Raw genomic sequence first — 15,495 nt, forward strand, 5'->3', positions numbered from 1 at the left:
CCTGCTGTAGTGGGTCTAAACTGAAATACGATAATTTACACAGTACATGTTACTATTGTGTATATTGTTTGGTTTTTAAAGAGCCTCTGAACACCCGCATTGGCATGTGTGCTTTCCTGTTGCTCATTTGAAAAACTAGATTTCAGTCTTGCCGGTGTGTTTCCTGACGATTCCACGTTTGGTTAATGATGTTTGTCCCTCATGACACACTGTAAATGCGGAAGCCTATTTAACTTCCTCAAAATCCCCAGAATAATTCTAAGATAACTCAAGAAATCTGGAATTAATCTTGATGTTTTTGCAGAGGATGTTTAAGTTGTGCAATTTTACATCTAACTAAGGTGTTTGGTGCAGTATTTCTCAAGCAAAGAAAACATGTTTTCTTATGTAAACAAAGTCGGAGCTGCTGGGTAGGTCTGTCTTACTGTCTATGCTATTGGATAAACAGCAATCACTGCAGCTGTTCACCCCATGTTAGCGGGCAAATGGACACCGTCAAATCAAAACACAACCTTCATTTATCCGTTGTATTGCACAGATGTTCCTAAAAATTATCCTATTTACACCATGTAGTCAATATTGACACTAGAATAACTGTTTCAGGCTCATATCGCTGCCACATATGCCATTTTCAAATGGATTTGTAGCTTTTAAAAGGCAGTCACTCTTTAAATCAACTGTTAGATTATCTCAATGGCAAATCCCAATTCAAATATTGAACATGTATATTACTGCCCTCTCTCCGCTCTCCTCCTGTGTGTGTAGTGTGTCCTGAAGCCCTGCCACATGGGTGTGCGCTGCTTCAACACCTCTCCAGGGTTCCGCTGTGGCCCCTGTCCCACTGGCTACACCAGCCCCCGGGTGCAGGGAATAGGCCTCTCCTACGCCACTAACAACAAACAGGTAGCAATTTTGAATCAAGCAAATAAGCTTATGAGCTTGTCATTGGGGCCTTTCCACTTCAAAAAGCACAACAAAGAGGATTTTGACACCCGCCATCTCAGATTGTTCGGAAATCGTTTCGGTAATTAGTAACAGATACAATTAGCATTCCTGAAACACATTTTCTTGAAATATAATTTGATCTCTGCAAAATTAAGCTAATTGATTGCACCCAAATTGGCCATTTTAATTTATAGGATTCAGATATTTAATAAAAATAGTACTCAACATCCGATTTGGACTAAACTTCTTCCTACCAATGAGTGAGAGGAATCCATTTTTGGGGGGTCAAAAGCCACCCACGGTACCCCCCCCCCCCCCCCCCCCCCCACACACACACCAATCCCACCCCAACAACCAGTATACAGTATCAGTTCTCTATGTTTGACAAGTAGTATGAAGCTGTGGCTTGGAGTTTTGCTTCTCCATACTATGTAAATGTATTCGTTGTGAATCTGGCGATGGTTTTTTCCCCTGTTCAGAGAAATTAGTCAATGAAGTCACTTGCATTATTTACCATAAAGTAGTGTTAAAGTACCAGGTTTTGACCACTAGATACCTCTGTTCCTGCTATACCACCACATTATTTTATCCATGTTGCTGGTCTCTTGTGTTTATTAAATAGATCACAACATTTCCTTTGCAACTTTGGGTAGAAAACTAATAGATTTGACTCATTACGAAAAGTGTGTGGTCATCCTCACAATTCAAACCAGTCCTCTATTAAAGCAATCCAGTTTGCACTAATAGCAACCTAATGCTTCAACCCAACTCTCCTTGAATAGTCCAACAAGTGGCTGCTTTTTGAGAGGGATATAACTATGCAATTCTCATATGAAGACTTTTCCTACAAGCCCAAAAGTATAATGGAGAAATTGGCTAGGGATTAAAATGTTGTGACAACCCTAATAAAATACTGAATTGCATGGCAGCCTGTTTTTCAACATGATCAGGAAACATTTCTACATGTATTATGATTAGTGACATTCAACATTGAACCCAACGCAATCCAATACCATTACAACTGCAAAATACTATAAAGTGTGTGTTTTGGACGTTTACTATTGAAGATCATTAGAGACCATAACATTGAACTGATGTAACCACTGGTCTGCTTGTTCACCAGGAATGGTTTAACAGTAACTAATCCAGCCCTTTTTAAGGTAATAAATCACACACACAAATGGGCTATTTCCTGGACAAATGTTAAGTGTAAAAGAACAAAAAAATGATTTGCTTTCATGCAGGACTGGCTTGAATTGTGATCGTGACCACACAATATATTTTCTTCATGAGCCAAATCTATTGGTTTTCTACCCAAGGTTGCATTTTTTTGGGAGGGTGATCTATTTAACAAACACAAGAGACCTGCAAAATGGATTAAAAAAGTGTAGCGGTATAGCAGGAACAGTGGCATCTATACTGAAAAAATATATAAAACGCAACACATAACAATTTCAACACATCTCCTTCGCATAAAGTCGATCAGGCTGTTGATTGAGGCCTGTGGAATATTGTCCCACTCCTCTTCAATGGGTGTGTGAAGTTGCTGGATATTGGCAGGAACTGGAACACGCTGTCGTACACGTCGATCCAGAGCATCCCAAACATGCTCAATTGGTGACATGTCTGGTGAGTATGCAGGCCACGGAAAAACTGGGACATTTTCAGCTTCCAGGTATTGTGTACAGATCCTTGCGACATGGAGCTGTGCATTATCATGTTGAAACATTAGGTGATGGCGGTGGATGAATGGCACGACAATGGGCCTCAGGATCCCGTCACAGTATCTCTGTGCATTCAAATTGCCATCGATAAAATGCTCTTGTGTTCGTTGTCCGTAGCTTATGCCTGCCCATACCATAACCCCACCTCCACCATGGGGCACTCTGTTCACAACGTTGACATTAGCAAACCTCCATACACGCTGTCTGTCATCTGCCCAGTACAGTTGAAACCGGGATTAATCCGTGAAGAGCACACTTCTCCAGCGTGCCAGGTGAGCATTTGCCCACTGAAGTTGGTTCTGAAGTCGAACTGCAGTCAAGTCAAGACCCTGGTGACTACGATGAGCACGCAGGTCAGATTTACTGAGGCGGTTTCAGACAGTTTGAGCAGAAATTCACAGTTTCATCAGCTGTCCGTGTGGCTGGTCTCAGATGATCCCGCAAGTGAAGAATCCAGATTTTGATTTCCTGGGCTGGCGTGGTTACATGGGCACTGCGGTTGTGAGGCCGGTTGGACATACAGCCAAATTCTCTAAAACGACATTGGAGGTGACTTATGGTAGAGAAATGAACATTCAATTCTCTGGCTACAGCTCTGGTGGACATTCCTGCAGTCAGCATGCCAATTGCACGCTCCCTCAAAACTTGAGACATCTGTGGCATTATGTTGTGTGACAAAACTGCACATTATAGAGTGGCCTTTTATTGTCCCCAGCACAAGGTGCACCTGTGTAATGATCATGCTGTTTAATCAGCTTCTTGATATGCAACACCTGTCAGGTGGATGGATTATCTTGGAAAAGGAGAAATGCTCACTAACAGGGATGTAAATAAATTTGTGCACAACATTTGAGAGAAAGAACCTATTTGTGCGTATGGAACATTTCTGGGATCTTTTATTTCAGCTCATGAAACATGGGAAGCACACCTTACATGTCACGTTTATATTTTTGTTCAGTGCAGTAGTAAAACCTGATACTTTCCCATTACTCTATGATAAATAATGCAAGTGACTTCAATTACTAATTTCTCTGAACAGGGGGAAAAAACATAACCAGATTCACAGGGAATACATTACATAGCATGGTGAAGCAATGAGCAGTTTAATACTACTTGTCAAACAGAGAACTGATACTTTGACCATTTTTGGGGATTCCTAATGTCTAACTTACTGTTAGGAAAATGTTTGGTCCAAAGCGGATGTTGGGAACTATATTTATTGGACATTATTGGACACAGAATCTTATAAATTAAAATGGCCCATTTGGATGCACTCAATTAGCAACATTTCAGAGATAAAATTACAATTCAACAAAATAATGTTTCAGGAATGCCAATCTTATCTGTTTTTAACTACAGAAAGAATTTCAGAACAATCTGAGATAGTGTGTATCATGGCTTGCTGAAATTACATGGAACGACTCGCTGGCAACATGCAAGGTTTTGCTTGAAGATGGAAGATTTATGCATTAGGGCTTTCTTTTGTATTTGAATCCTACCCAGGTCTGTAAGGACATCAATGAGTGCGAAGGACCCAAGAATGGAGGTTGTATGGAAAATTCCAACTGTCTGAACACACCTGTAAGTATCATTAAAAGTCGATGCCACTCAAATATAGATCTCATTAGGAAATCCAGAGGTCTTTCCTCTCTGAGGTTTTGAGGGGAGGGAAAACTAAGTGTCTGCTGTGGTGGTTGTGCGTGTTGTTGTCAGGGCTCGTTTAAGTGTGGCCCCTGTAAGGCAGGCTATGTGGGGGATCAACGCAAGGGCTGTAAGCCTGAGAGAGCGTGTGGTAATGGCCAGCCCAACCCCTGCCATGCCAGCGGAGAGTGCATTGTCCAACGAGATGGGAAAATAGAGTGTCAGGTAATGCGATACAATTCTGTTGCAATGGATCAATATGAATTTTAATACAGCCTAAATGTATACTGCTTCTTATATACATGCTGTCTATAGCATTATTTTGGATACAGATGGCTCGTTATTGATTCAGCTGCTGGAGCTGAAATTGAATTGAATGCGAATTGACATTCCATATACAATACAGTACAGTCCATAACTTTGACTTTATCCTGAATCACAGTGTGGGGTGGGATGGGCTGGCAATGGCTACTTCTGCACCTCTGATATTGACATTGATGGCTTCCCTGATGAGAAACTGGAATGCACTGAGAGGAACTGTGCCAAGGTAATACACTTGAATGTCCTTGAAAAGGCTATGGAAGTCCACGACTATACTATTTTGAACGCAAATGGAAAATAAAGTGGAAAAACGAAGTCATTGTCATATGCTTTATATACATACTTTTAGGATAACTGTCTAACAGTACCCAACTCTGGCCAAGAGGATGCAGACAAGGATGGCAAAGGAGATGCCTGTGATGAGGATGCAGATGGCGATGGAATCCTAAATACACAGGTTACTGATCTCTTTCTCCAGCAACTGATGTTTTGCTGTGTCATGTTTACGACAGGTCTTTACACTGATTTGGTATCTTAGTGTAAAGACAGGCTCTAATGCCTCTTTGGTAGGACAACTGTGTGCTGGTGCCAAATGTCAACCAAAGAAATGTGGACGAAGATGACTTTGGAGACGCCTGTGACAACTGCCGTATGATCAAAAACAATGACCAGAAAGACACTGATGTTGATAGACTGGGTGATGAATGTGACGAAGACATTGATGGCGACAGTAAGTATGCATGTAGAGTTTGTGACCGTGACAAGCCTAATTCTGCCATTGCGGTCATTCATGTCAATTGACATGTCAACTACTGTTACCTACTTCTAGGAATCCCCAATAATCTGGACAACTGCAAAAGGGTTCCCAATGCTAACCAGAAGGATCGAGATGGGGACAAAGTCGGAGATGCTTGTGACAGTTGCCCCTATGTTCAAAACCCTGACCAGGTCTGGTTTCTGATTTCCATGTTTAGCTGTACTTGTATTAATCCTAGTCATTACTGCATGTTGTACCAGAATGATAACCTATCTCGATGTTCGAGGGATATTTTTTGTGTTTGATACAGTTGGATATGGACAACGATTTGATCGGAGACCCTTGTGACACCAATAAGGACAGGTATAGCAGTTTTACTAGCTTTCTTGTTACCTCCCTGCCTTAACCAGTGTAGGCCTGTGTGTGGCATTCCAATCTATTGGTACGCCATTACTTATTTTATATGTTATGTAATGACTTTGGTTTGACACATCAACTTTCAGAATCTCACAACAGTGGGGATAATTATAAAATAGTCTCCTTGTGTTTTTCTCTACTATTCTCAGTGATGGTGACGGTCATCAGGACTCTCAGGACAACTGCCCTGCGGTCATCAACAGCTCCCAGCTGGACACGGACAAGGACGGTCTGGGGGACGAGTGTGACGACGATGATGATGATGATGGTATTCCTGACCTTCTGCCCCCAGGACCGGACAACTGTCGCCTTATCCCCAACCCTCTGCAGGAGGACTCTGACGGTGAGTTCAGCCCTTTTTCAGTCTAGTTTCCAAAATGTTCTCCAATATATCCGTGTAATGTTGACAATAATATTATCCAGTGACTTAAAACTCACATGTTGAGTCAATCTCCTTGTTACAGGTGATGGTGTTGGGAATGTGTGTGAGAACGACTTTGACAACGACACCATCATCGACAGCATCGATGTGTGCCCGGAGAATGCCGAGGTCACTCTCACAGACTTCAGGGCCTACCAGACAGTGGTGCTGGACCCAGAGGGAGACGCACAGATAGACCCTAACTGGGTGGTGCTCAATCAGGTATGTGTATGCAGATGTTGGATCTTCATTTCAGCCAGTTTGCTATAACAGGAAAACAATCCTGTAGCAATTTTTGTAGGGGTTGATACATTTTCGTTAGGTCAAATCAAGTCTAAAATTTCTAAGTGGTAATTCTAAACGTTACAAGCCTTTTTAAAACTCAAATACACTTCAAGTTTGCATTTCCTGCCATGCAGGAAAAATCTCAGCAATAAAAGGGTCATCAAATGAAGATCCTACATCTGCATTGATGAATGCATTAAATCTAATACAAGAAGTCCAAGGGTGTTACAGTAGATACAAATCAATGCCAACCTACAGGGCATAGACGTCAGTTCAACGTCTATTCCACATTGGTTCAACGTAATTTCGTTGAAATGAGGTGGAAACAACGTTAATTCATCCAATGTGTCACCAGTGGGAAGAGACATGTTAATTGCTTAAGTTCTATAATCTTCTCTGTTTCTCTTTCCACAGGGAAGAGAGATCGTCCAAACTATGAACAGTGACCCTGGACTGGCTGTTGGTAAGAGCAACAATCACACTGTCTCAAGTCGGATTAATTCAATAAACCGAGTTGTACATGACGTTCTCAAACGCATCCTAACCCAAACTCACGCCATTCCTTCAAGGTTACACAGCGTTCAACGGTGTTGACTTCGAAGGGACGTTCCATGTGAATACCGTAACGGACGACGACTATGCAGGGTTCATCTTCGGCTACCAGGACTCTTCCTCCTTCTACGTGGTGATGTGGAAACAGGTTGAGCAAATCTATTGGCAGGCCAATCCATTCAGAGCTGTGGCAGAACCAGGGATCCAACTGAAGGTACAAAAAATTCCTAAATGCACATCTTAAATGACTATTATCTAGTCATGTAGTAAAAGTCACTTATGTTCTCACGGCAGGAAAATAATCCTGCAGCAACTGGAAATTTGAGTTATTGTGTGGATTATAATTAATGGAAGAAGAAAAAGCCATTGGGAACAGACGTCAATCAACGTCTATTCCACATTGGTTCAACATAATTGGGAAGGAACATCCGCAACTCTGATATGCTCCTATGGTGATTTAATCAGACGTACAATAAACACAACGTTTTAATATATAGTATTTTTCTGTTTTTTCTATTACAATTATAGCAAATTTTCAGTTTTCCCCTCCCCACTCAAATCACTCCCAGACAGTCCTAGCAAAATTCTTGCTTGAGAAATTGCTTTTTGTTGAGAAGCATTTTCTTTCCTTCTTTTTGACCGTTTTAATTTAAAACAACCACAGTAAGGTACTTAATTGTTACCCAGAAAATATTTATTCATTTTTTATTATAATTAATGGACATTTTTGTATGACTTTACATTTTTTGTTAGGGCAAATCAAGTCTAAAATGTTAAATGGAAATTATAAACTCTAGAAGCCTTTTTAAACCTTGAATTCCTCCAACTACATGGTGATCAAATTAAGATCCTATATACATCTGTACAAATTCATGCAAACATACCACTACTCTATTAATAGACTGACCTACACACAACTAGCCCTTTCTAAGTAATACTCATAGAGCCAGTTACCTAATATTAAGTCTCCTCCTGGACTAAAAATAGCTCAACGGAGAATAGATACATTTTGAGTTGAAATATAAATACACCTTCCCAGATTGATACATTGGAAGAGATCTGCAGTTCTGTAACAGTGCTGCCTGTGCAATTGTGTTGTCGACTAGGCTGTGAAGTCCAACACGGGACCAGGGGAGAATCTACGCAACTCCCTGTGGCACACTGGGGACACCAGTGACCAGGTGAAGATGCTGTGGAAAGACGTCCGCAACGTGGGCTGGAAGGACAAGACTTCCTACCGCTGGTTCTTGCAACACAGGCCCCAAGATGGCTACATCAGGTAGTGCGCTGCTATCAGACACACCTCGTAGGCGTCTGATGGCTTTTGGTGCAGTTTGCCAACGAGGACGTGACCTTCTCCTTTCATAATACATTAAAGGCCCAGTGCAATCAAAAATGTGATTACCTATATTTTATATTTAGTTCCACACTATGAGGTTGGAATGATACTGTGAAAATTTAAATAATACCATTTTAGTGTCAAAGCTTTTTGAAAAGACAGCCTGAAATTTTAGCCTGTTTTAGTGGGAGGGAGTTTTGGCCTTCCATGGTGACATCACCATGCGGTAAATTAATTAATAGACCAATAAGAAAGAAAGTTCCAAACCTCTCTGCCAATAAGAGCAAATGTCCAGTTGTCCCCTCCCCACTCAAACCACTCCCAGACTGTCCTAGCTAAATTCTTGTTTGAGAAATTGCTCCTTGCTAAGAAGCTATTTTTGTTCATTTTTTAAACAATTTTAACAGAAAACAATCACAGTAAGGTATTTAATTGTTACCCAGAAATGATTTGATATTGAGGTAAAAACGGCTGCATTGGACCTTTAAATTACAATTTGTGGCATTATGTGTGGACTGACATATGTGACTGTTGAACTTTAACAACATGAAATTACTATCGTGCATGTTTTCTCTTATCATCATACTATCCATATTGTATTCTTTACCACAATAGGTTACATCGTCCAGTGTGACACAACTATTCGGGTTGGAGATGGTCTTTGGCTGCATTAACACAGGCAGCCTAGTTCTGATCTTTGGCAAAATTATTGGCAAAAGATCTGATTTGATTGGTTAAAAGATCAGAATTGAACTGCCTGTGTAAACACAACCTTTGTCATATTTTGGTGTTCCTAACTGGTCTCGCTCTATGCATGTGTGTGTCATGTTCAGAGTGCGTTTCTTTGAGGGTCCTCAGATAGTGGCAGACACAGGTATCATCATAGACACCACCATGAGAGGAGGCAGACTGGGTGTCTTCTGCTTCTCCCAGGAGAACATAATCTGGGCTAACCTACGCTATCGCTGCAATGGTGAGCAGCACACTACTGACAACCCCACCCCCCTTATTAGAATACCCTTCTCACAAGCAGGAAGTAGAGGAGGATGGGGACCTTAGGGAATCAATTAGAGAAGTATTGCATTGCAGCATCCTGATAATAGAATTCCTGTATTGAGAAATGGATGATACTGCTCTCTGGCAAAAGAGGATCTACATTTACTTGTGTTTCATGCCTGCTTCTATCCATTCTCATTGTCATTAAGTGATACTGTGGCTGCATTTACAGTGCCTTCGGAAAGTACTCATACCCCATTGACTTATTCCACATATTGTTGTGTTACAGCCTGAATTCATAATGTATTAAATATATTTTTTCCCCTCCCCTATCTACACACAATATCCCATAATGACGAAGTGAAATTATGTTTGTAGATGTATTTTCTATTGAAAATGAAATGCAGAAATATTAAATTTACATAAGTATTCACACCCCTGAGTCAGTACTTTGTAGAAAGAAGCACCTTTGGCGGCGATTACAGCTTTGAGTCGTCTTGGGTATGTCTGTGTCAGCTCCCGTTCTTCCTTGCAGATTTTCTCAAGCTCCGTTAAGTCAGATGGAGAGTGGCGGTGAACAGCAACCTTCAATTCTTTCCACATATTTTCAATGAGATTCAAGTCTGGCCTTTGGCTGCGCCACTCAAGGACATTCACATTCTTGTTCTGAAGCCATTCCAGCGGTGCTTTGGCTGTATGCTTGAAAATCAGAGGTTGTTTGCGGTCAAAGGTTGTTTGCACTCTGTGACGGTCGGCGTCGTTTAAGATGAGGGAGGATGATTATTTTTCTTATGAGCATGGTCTTATTTCTATTACAGCATGTTGGATGACTGTCATTCATATTCCATTCCCCCAGCTCGATGTAACATCGATAGGTTTAGGTTACTACATGATACTCAGATTTTCCCTATACCCATCATGAGGTTGCTACAACCTAGCCTATGAATGAAAGTTTACAACATAGGTGCACAAGTGGAGAGAAATTTGAGTAATCAAGGTGACAGGCATTGACAACTTCAATACTGACTTGCACAATCTTGCCTGCATCTAGCTGATCTAGGGTGTAATCATTAGTCCAAAAGTTGCAAATGATAGTTTCTATTGGACAAATTCAGGTATGGTTATCAGTGGTGGAAAAAGTACTCAATTGTCATACTTGAGTAAAAGTAAAGATACCTTAATAGGAAATGACTCAAGTAAAAGTGAAAGTCACTCAGTAAATGACTACTTAGGTAAAAGTCTAAAAGTATTTGGTTTTAAATATACATAAGTATCTAAAGTAAATAGAATTGCTAAAATGTACTTAAGTTTCAACAGTAAAAGTATAAATAATAAAAGATTACTTATATTAAGCAAACCAGACAGCACAATTTCCTTTCCTTTTTTTATTGACGGATAGCCAGGGGCACACTCCAACACTCCAACATAATTTACAAACACAGCATTTGTGTTTAATGAGTCTGCCAGATCAGAAGCAGTAGGGATGACCATGAATGTTCTCTTGATAAGTGAATGAATTGGACAATTTTCCTGCCCTGTTAAGCATTCAAAAAGTAACAAGTACATTTGGGTGTCAGGGAGAATGTATGGAGTAAAAAGTACATAATTTTCTTTAGGAATGTAGTGAAGTAAAAGTAAAAGTTGTCAAAAATATAAATAGTAAAGTGAAGTACAGATACCCCCAAAAACTACCTAAGTGGTACTTTACACCACTGATGTTTATCCCCGTTTCTTTCCATTTAAGAATCGGCAGAATGAATACACCCCTGATCACGCAAACACAGTTGACACAGTTGACCACTTTGATCGTTGAATAATTCCTTCTCACATCTATCTACGCGCTCTCCACCTCTCACTTTTTGACTTCACAACACATCAGCTGTCTTCCACACCGATCTCGCCAAATCATTTCTGTATGGACATCACTTTGCACAAGGGGGCATGCTGAAACAGGAAAGGACCTTCCCCAAACTGTCGCAACAAAGTTGGAGCTCAGAATCGAATACAATGTATGTTGTAGCGTTAAGATTTCCCGTCACTGGAACTAAGGGGCACAAACCATGAAAAACAGCCCCAGACCATTATTCCTCCATCAAACTTTACAGCTGGCACTATGCATTGGGGCAGTTAGCGTTTTCCCAGATTCATCCGCCGGACTGCCAGATGGTGAAGCGTGATTCATCACTCCAGAGAACGCATTTCCCCTGCTCCAGAATCCAATGGCGACGAGCTTTACACTACTCCAGCCGACGCTTGTCATTGCTTATGGTGTTCTTAGGCTTGTGTGCGGCTGCTCGGCCATGGAAACCCATTTCATGAAGCTCCCGACGAACAGTTCTTAGACAGACGTTGCTTCCAGAGGCAGTTTTTAACTTGGTAGTGAGTGTTGCAACCAGAAAGATAGCTAGTTCTCGCTCTCGCTTCCCTTTAATTTTTGCTAGCTAGCTGTAGTTTAAGTTTTCAGTACTATACTGGACAAAAATATAAATGCAACATGTAGTGTTTGTCCCATGAACTGAAATAAAAGATCCTAGAAATGTTCCATATGAACCAAAAGTTTATTTCTCAACTTTTGTGCGCAAATTTGTTTCCATCCCTGTTAGTAAGCATTTTTGCCAAGATAATCCATCCACCTGACAGGTGTGGCATATCAAGAAGCTGATGAAACAGCATGATCATTACACAGGTGCACCTTGTGCTGGGGACAATAAAAGGCCACTCTATAATATGAAGTTCTGTCACACATGAATATATTTAGTATCTTTTTTTCTAAAAAGGATAACTTTGTTTCACTATTTTGATGAAATTCTGTGAGGAGGATGGTCCTCCTCTTCCTCCTCTGAGGAGCCTCCACTGTCTGAAGTGGGTTCTCATTAAGGATTTGCCTGTATTTTGCTCCACTCACTGTTCCGTCAATCCTTACCAATCTCCCAGTCCCTGCCGTTGAAAGGCATCCCCATAGCATGATGCTGCCACCACCATGCTTCACGGTAGGGATGGTGTTAGATGGGTGATGAGCTGTGCCTGGTTCTCCAGACATGGCACTTTGCATTCAGGCCAAATAAATTTGTCTCATCAGACCACAGGATCTTTTGAATTATGATCGGTCTTTCATGTGCCTTTATGCAAGATCCAGGCATGCTGTCATGTGTGGCTTTCGTCTGGCCCCTCTCCCATAAAGCCCATATTGGCTCCCTTCTGGCAGGTTCTCCCATCTCAGCCAAGGAACTCTGTAGTTCTGTCAGAGTTGTCATTGGGATCTTGGTCACCTACCTGACCAAGGTCCTTCTTGCCCAGTTGCTGAGTTTGGTCAGATGGCCAGCTCTAGGCAGTCTGGGTAGTTCCATATGGAGACCACTGTGTTTTGGGAAACTTAACACTAGAAATTGTTTCACAATTCATGCCTCATCTCAGGGATCTACCGCCAGTTCCTTGGACTTCATGGTATAGTTTCTGCTCTGACATGCATGGTCAACTGTCTGACCTTTTATAGATGTGTGGTTCTTTTGAAATCATGTCCAAAACACTTGAATTGGCCATGGGTGGACTCCAATCAAGTTGTAGTGACATCAACGATGATCAATGGAAATTAGATGCACCTGAGCTCAATTTGTAGTGTCATAGCAACAGGGTGTAAATACTTAAGTGAGATATTTCTGTATTTCATTTTCACTAAATTTGATGAGAAAAAAAATCTAATCCATTTTGAAAAACAAAATGTGGAATAAGTCAAGGGGTATGAATACTTTCTGAAGGCATACAGTATATACAGTAGACTGCATTTAAATGACCTCTCGGTACACATACGACTAGTTTGAGGCTTTAGAGAGAGAAGTTTGAGTCTTAATTAACTTACACGACTCATGTAGGTAAGCCTATTGCCATGCAAGGATTCCATATCGACTTACCATCTCTCCCTCTCCCTTTAGATACAATCCTCGAGGACTTTGACTCATACCAAGTCCAACCCGTTCAGCTGCAGTTCTAATACAGCATGCACACACATCTGCCCAAAGACTGGGAGGACATTCCATCTACACCCCCACATTCTGGAACGCATGGCTCCCAGCTGAACAGTGCATGGTTGTGTCTGTAATGGCACCCTATCTCCTATATAGTGCACAACTTTTGATTAAAGGCTATATAGGGCCGATTTGGACTTAGGGAATTATGCCTTTCTTACACACTTCTCAGTAGTTAGTATTCAGACTTACCTTATGAAAGTACGTAAAAGGGCTTTGCAGGCATGCTTCCCTTTTCAATCAATAGGGTTTTCAGTGCATTTATCTTAAGCCATCTCTTTAAATATGGTGTAACTTTTAGCTAGAATTTTGTTGACAGACTCAATAGAATATATTGAATATTAGGGATCAATGAAAGAAAACCATTTAAATATATGCCTATCATTCTCTGTTTCAGCACCATTTGGTAGATTCAAAAAATACTCTTATCTTGTAGATTATTTAGGGTTAGAAAAGTATTTATGAATCATAAAAACAGGTTTGGAGAGCCTTTACGCGGAAAAGAAAACAGTGTTTTGATTAATTCAGAAAATTGCCACATTGTTATTTAACCCATGGTAATGTTGGAAGATTAGTGTACATATAATTATAATAGGGAGAATAGTGTACAATAGTAGACTATACCCTCGTCTGTTGCCTGCACTAACCATGGTACTGTGTGATGACAGCCAAGTATTACGCCATGCGTAGGCTTCAAACGGTTAATGCCTGGCCTGCACTCTGCTCCATAATGATTTAATTAGCCTAACTGTTACTAATGATCCTCAGCAACAACCACATGGCCATGGCAGCGTTTAGAGAGGAAGCAAATACAGGTAAACAAAACAATGTAATTAAATGGAATGATAATGTATGCTATACCAACTGAAGGGAACTAACAGTAAACTGGTCGATACTGATAGTGGCTAATATTTAACATGATAGAAATAGGAAACAGAAAGTCATGGTAGCCTATAATTAAGACATCCGAGTGCCCATCTATGCAAGTTAAAAGGCTGTACAATTTAAATTCTGCATAATGGCACAGCCTTTCATAATCTTTACTTTGGGAAAGTTGATATGAAGCCATATGACTGGTTTCACATTTGTCTTCAGCAATTGGAAGGTAAAATACACTGCTCAAAAAAATAAAGGGAACACTTAAACAACACAATATAACTCCAAGTCAATCACACTTCTGTGAAATCAAACTGTCCACTTAGGAAGCAACACTGATTGACAATAAATTTCACATGCTGTTGTGCAAATGGAATAGACAAAAGGTGGAAATTATAGGCAATTAGCAAGACACCCCCCAAAACAGGAGTGATTCTGCAGGTGGTGACCACAGACCACTTCTCAGTTCCTATGCTTCCTGGCTGATGTTTTGGTCACTTTTGAATGCTGGCGGTGCTCTCACTCTAGTGGTAGCATGAGACGGAGTCTACAACCCACACAAGTGGCTCAGGTAGTGCAGTTCATCCAGGATGGCACATCAATGCGAACTGTGGCAAAAAGGTTTGCTCTGTCTGTCAGCGTAGTGTCCAGAGCATGCAGGCGCTACCAGGAGACAGGCCAGTACATCAGGAGACGTGGAGGAGGCCGTAGGAGGGCAACAACCCAGCAGCAGGACCGCTACCTCCGCCTTTGTGCAAGGAGGTGCACTGCCAGCGCCCTGCAAAATGACCTCCAGCAGGCCACAAATGTGCATGTGTCAGCATATGGTCTCACAAGAGGTCTGAGGATCTCATCTCGGTACCTAATGGCAGTCAGGCTACCTCTGGCGAGCACTTGGAGGGCTGTGCGGCCCCACAAAGAAATGCCACCCCACACCATGACTGACCCATCGCCAAACCGGTCATGCTGGAGGATGTTGCAGGCAGCAGAACGTTCTCCACGGCGTCTCCAGACTCTGTCACGTCTGTCACATGTGCTCATGTGCTCAGTGTGAACCTGCTTTCATCTGTGAAGAGCACAGGGCGCCAGTGGCGAATTTGCCAATCTTGGTGTTCTCTGGCAAATGCCAAACGTTCTGCACGGTGTTGGGCTGTAAGCACAACCCCCACCTGTGGACGTCGGGCCCTCATGGAGTCTGT

The 15,495-nt window shown here is 41.5% G+C and overlaps 1 protein-coding gene across 1 annotated transcript; it reads left to right on the top strand.

The window, feature by feature from the left end:
• The first annotated feature begins 215 nt into the window (after positions 1 to 215).
• On the top strand, positions 216 to 15,095 carry LOC129810937 (thrombospondin-4-like). The gene is made up of 16 exons (XM_055861948.1): positions 216 to 410; positions 766 to 903; positions 4,173 to 4,250; positions 4,383 to 4,535; positions 4,753 to 4,857; positions 4,981 to 5,088; positions 5,202 to 5,361; positions 5,461 to 5,579; positions 5,699 to 5,751; positions 5,955 to 6,148; positions 6,270 to 6,448; positions 6,926 to 6,974; positions 7,081 to 7,277; positions 8,170 to 8,342; positions 9,236 to 9,375; positions 13,328 to 15,095. Exons 2-16 carry the CDS (start codon positions 787 to 789, stop codon positions 13,384 to 13,386), a joined length of 1,884 nt encoding a protein of 627 aa, XP_055717923.1. The 5' UTR covers positions 216 to 410; positions 766 to 786; the 3' UTR covers positions 13,387 to 15,095.
• Positions 15,096 to 15,495: the final 400 nt, after the last annotated feature.

Source organism: Salvelinus fontinalis, chromosome 14, assembly GCF_029448725.1.
Source record: "Salvelinus fontinalis isolate EN_2023a chromosome 14, ASM2944872v1, whole genome shotgun sequence".
Lineage (NCBI taxonomy): Eukaryota > Metazoa > Chordata > Actinopteri > Salmoniformes > Salmonidae > Salvelinus > Salvelinus fontinalis.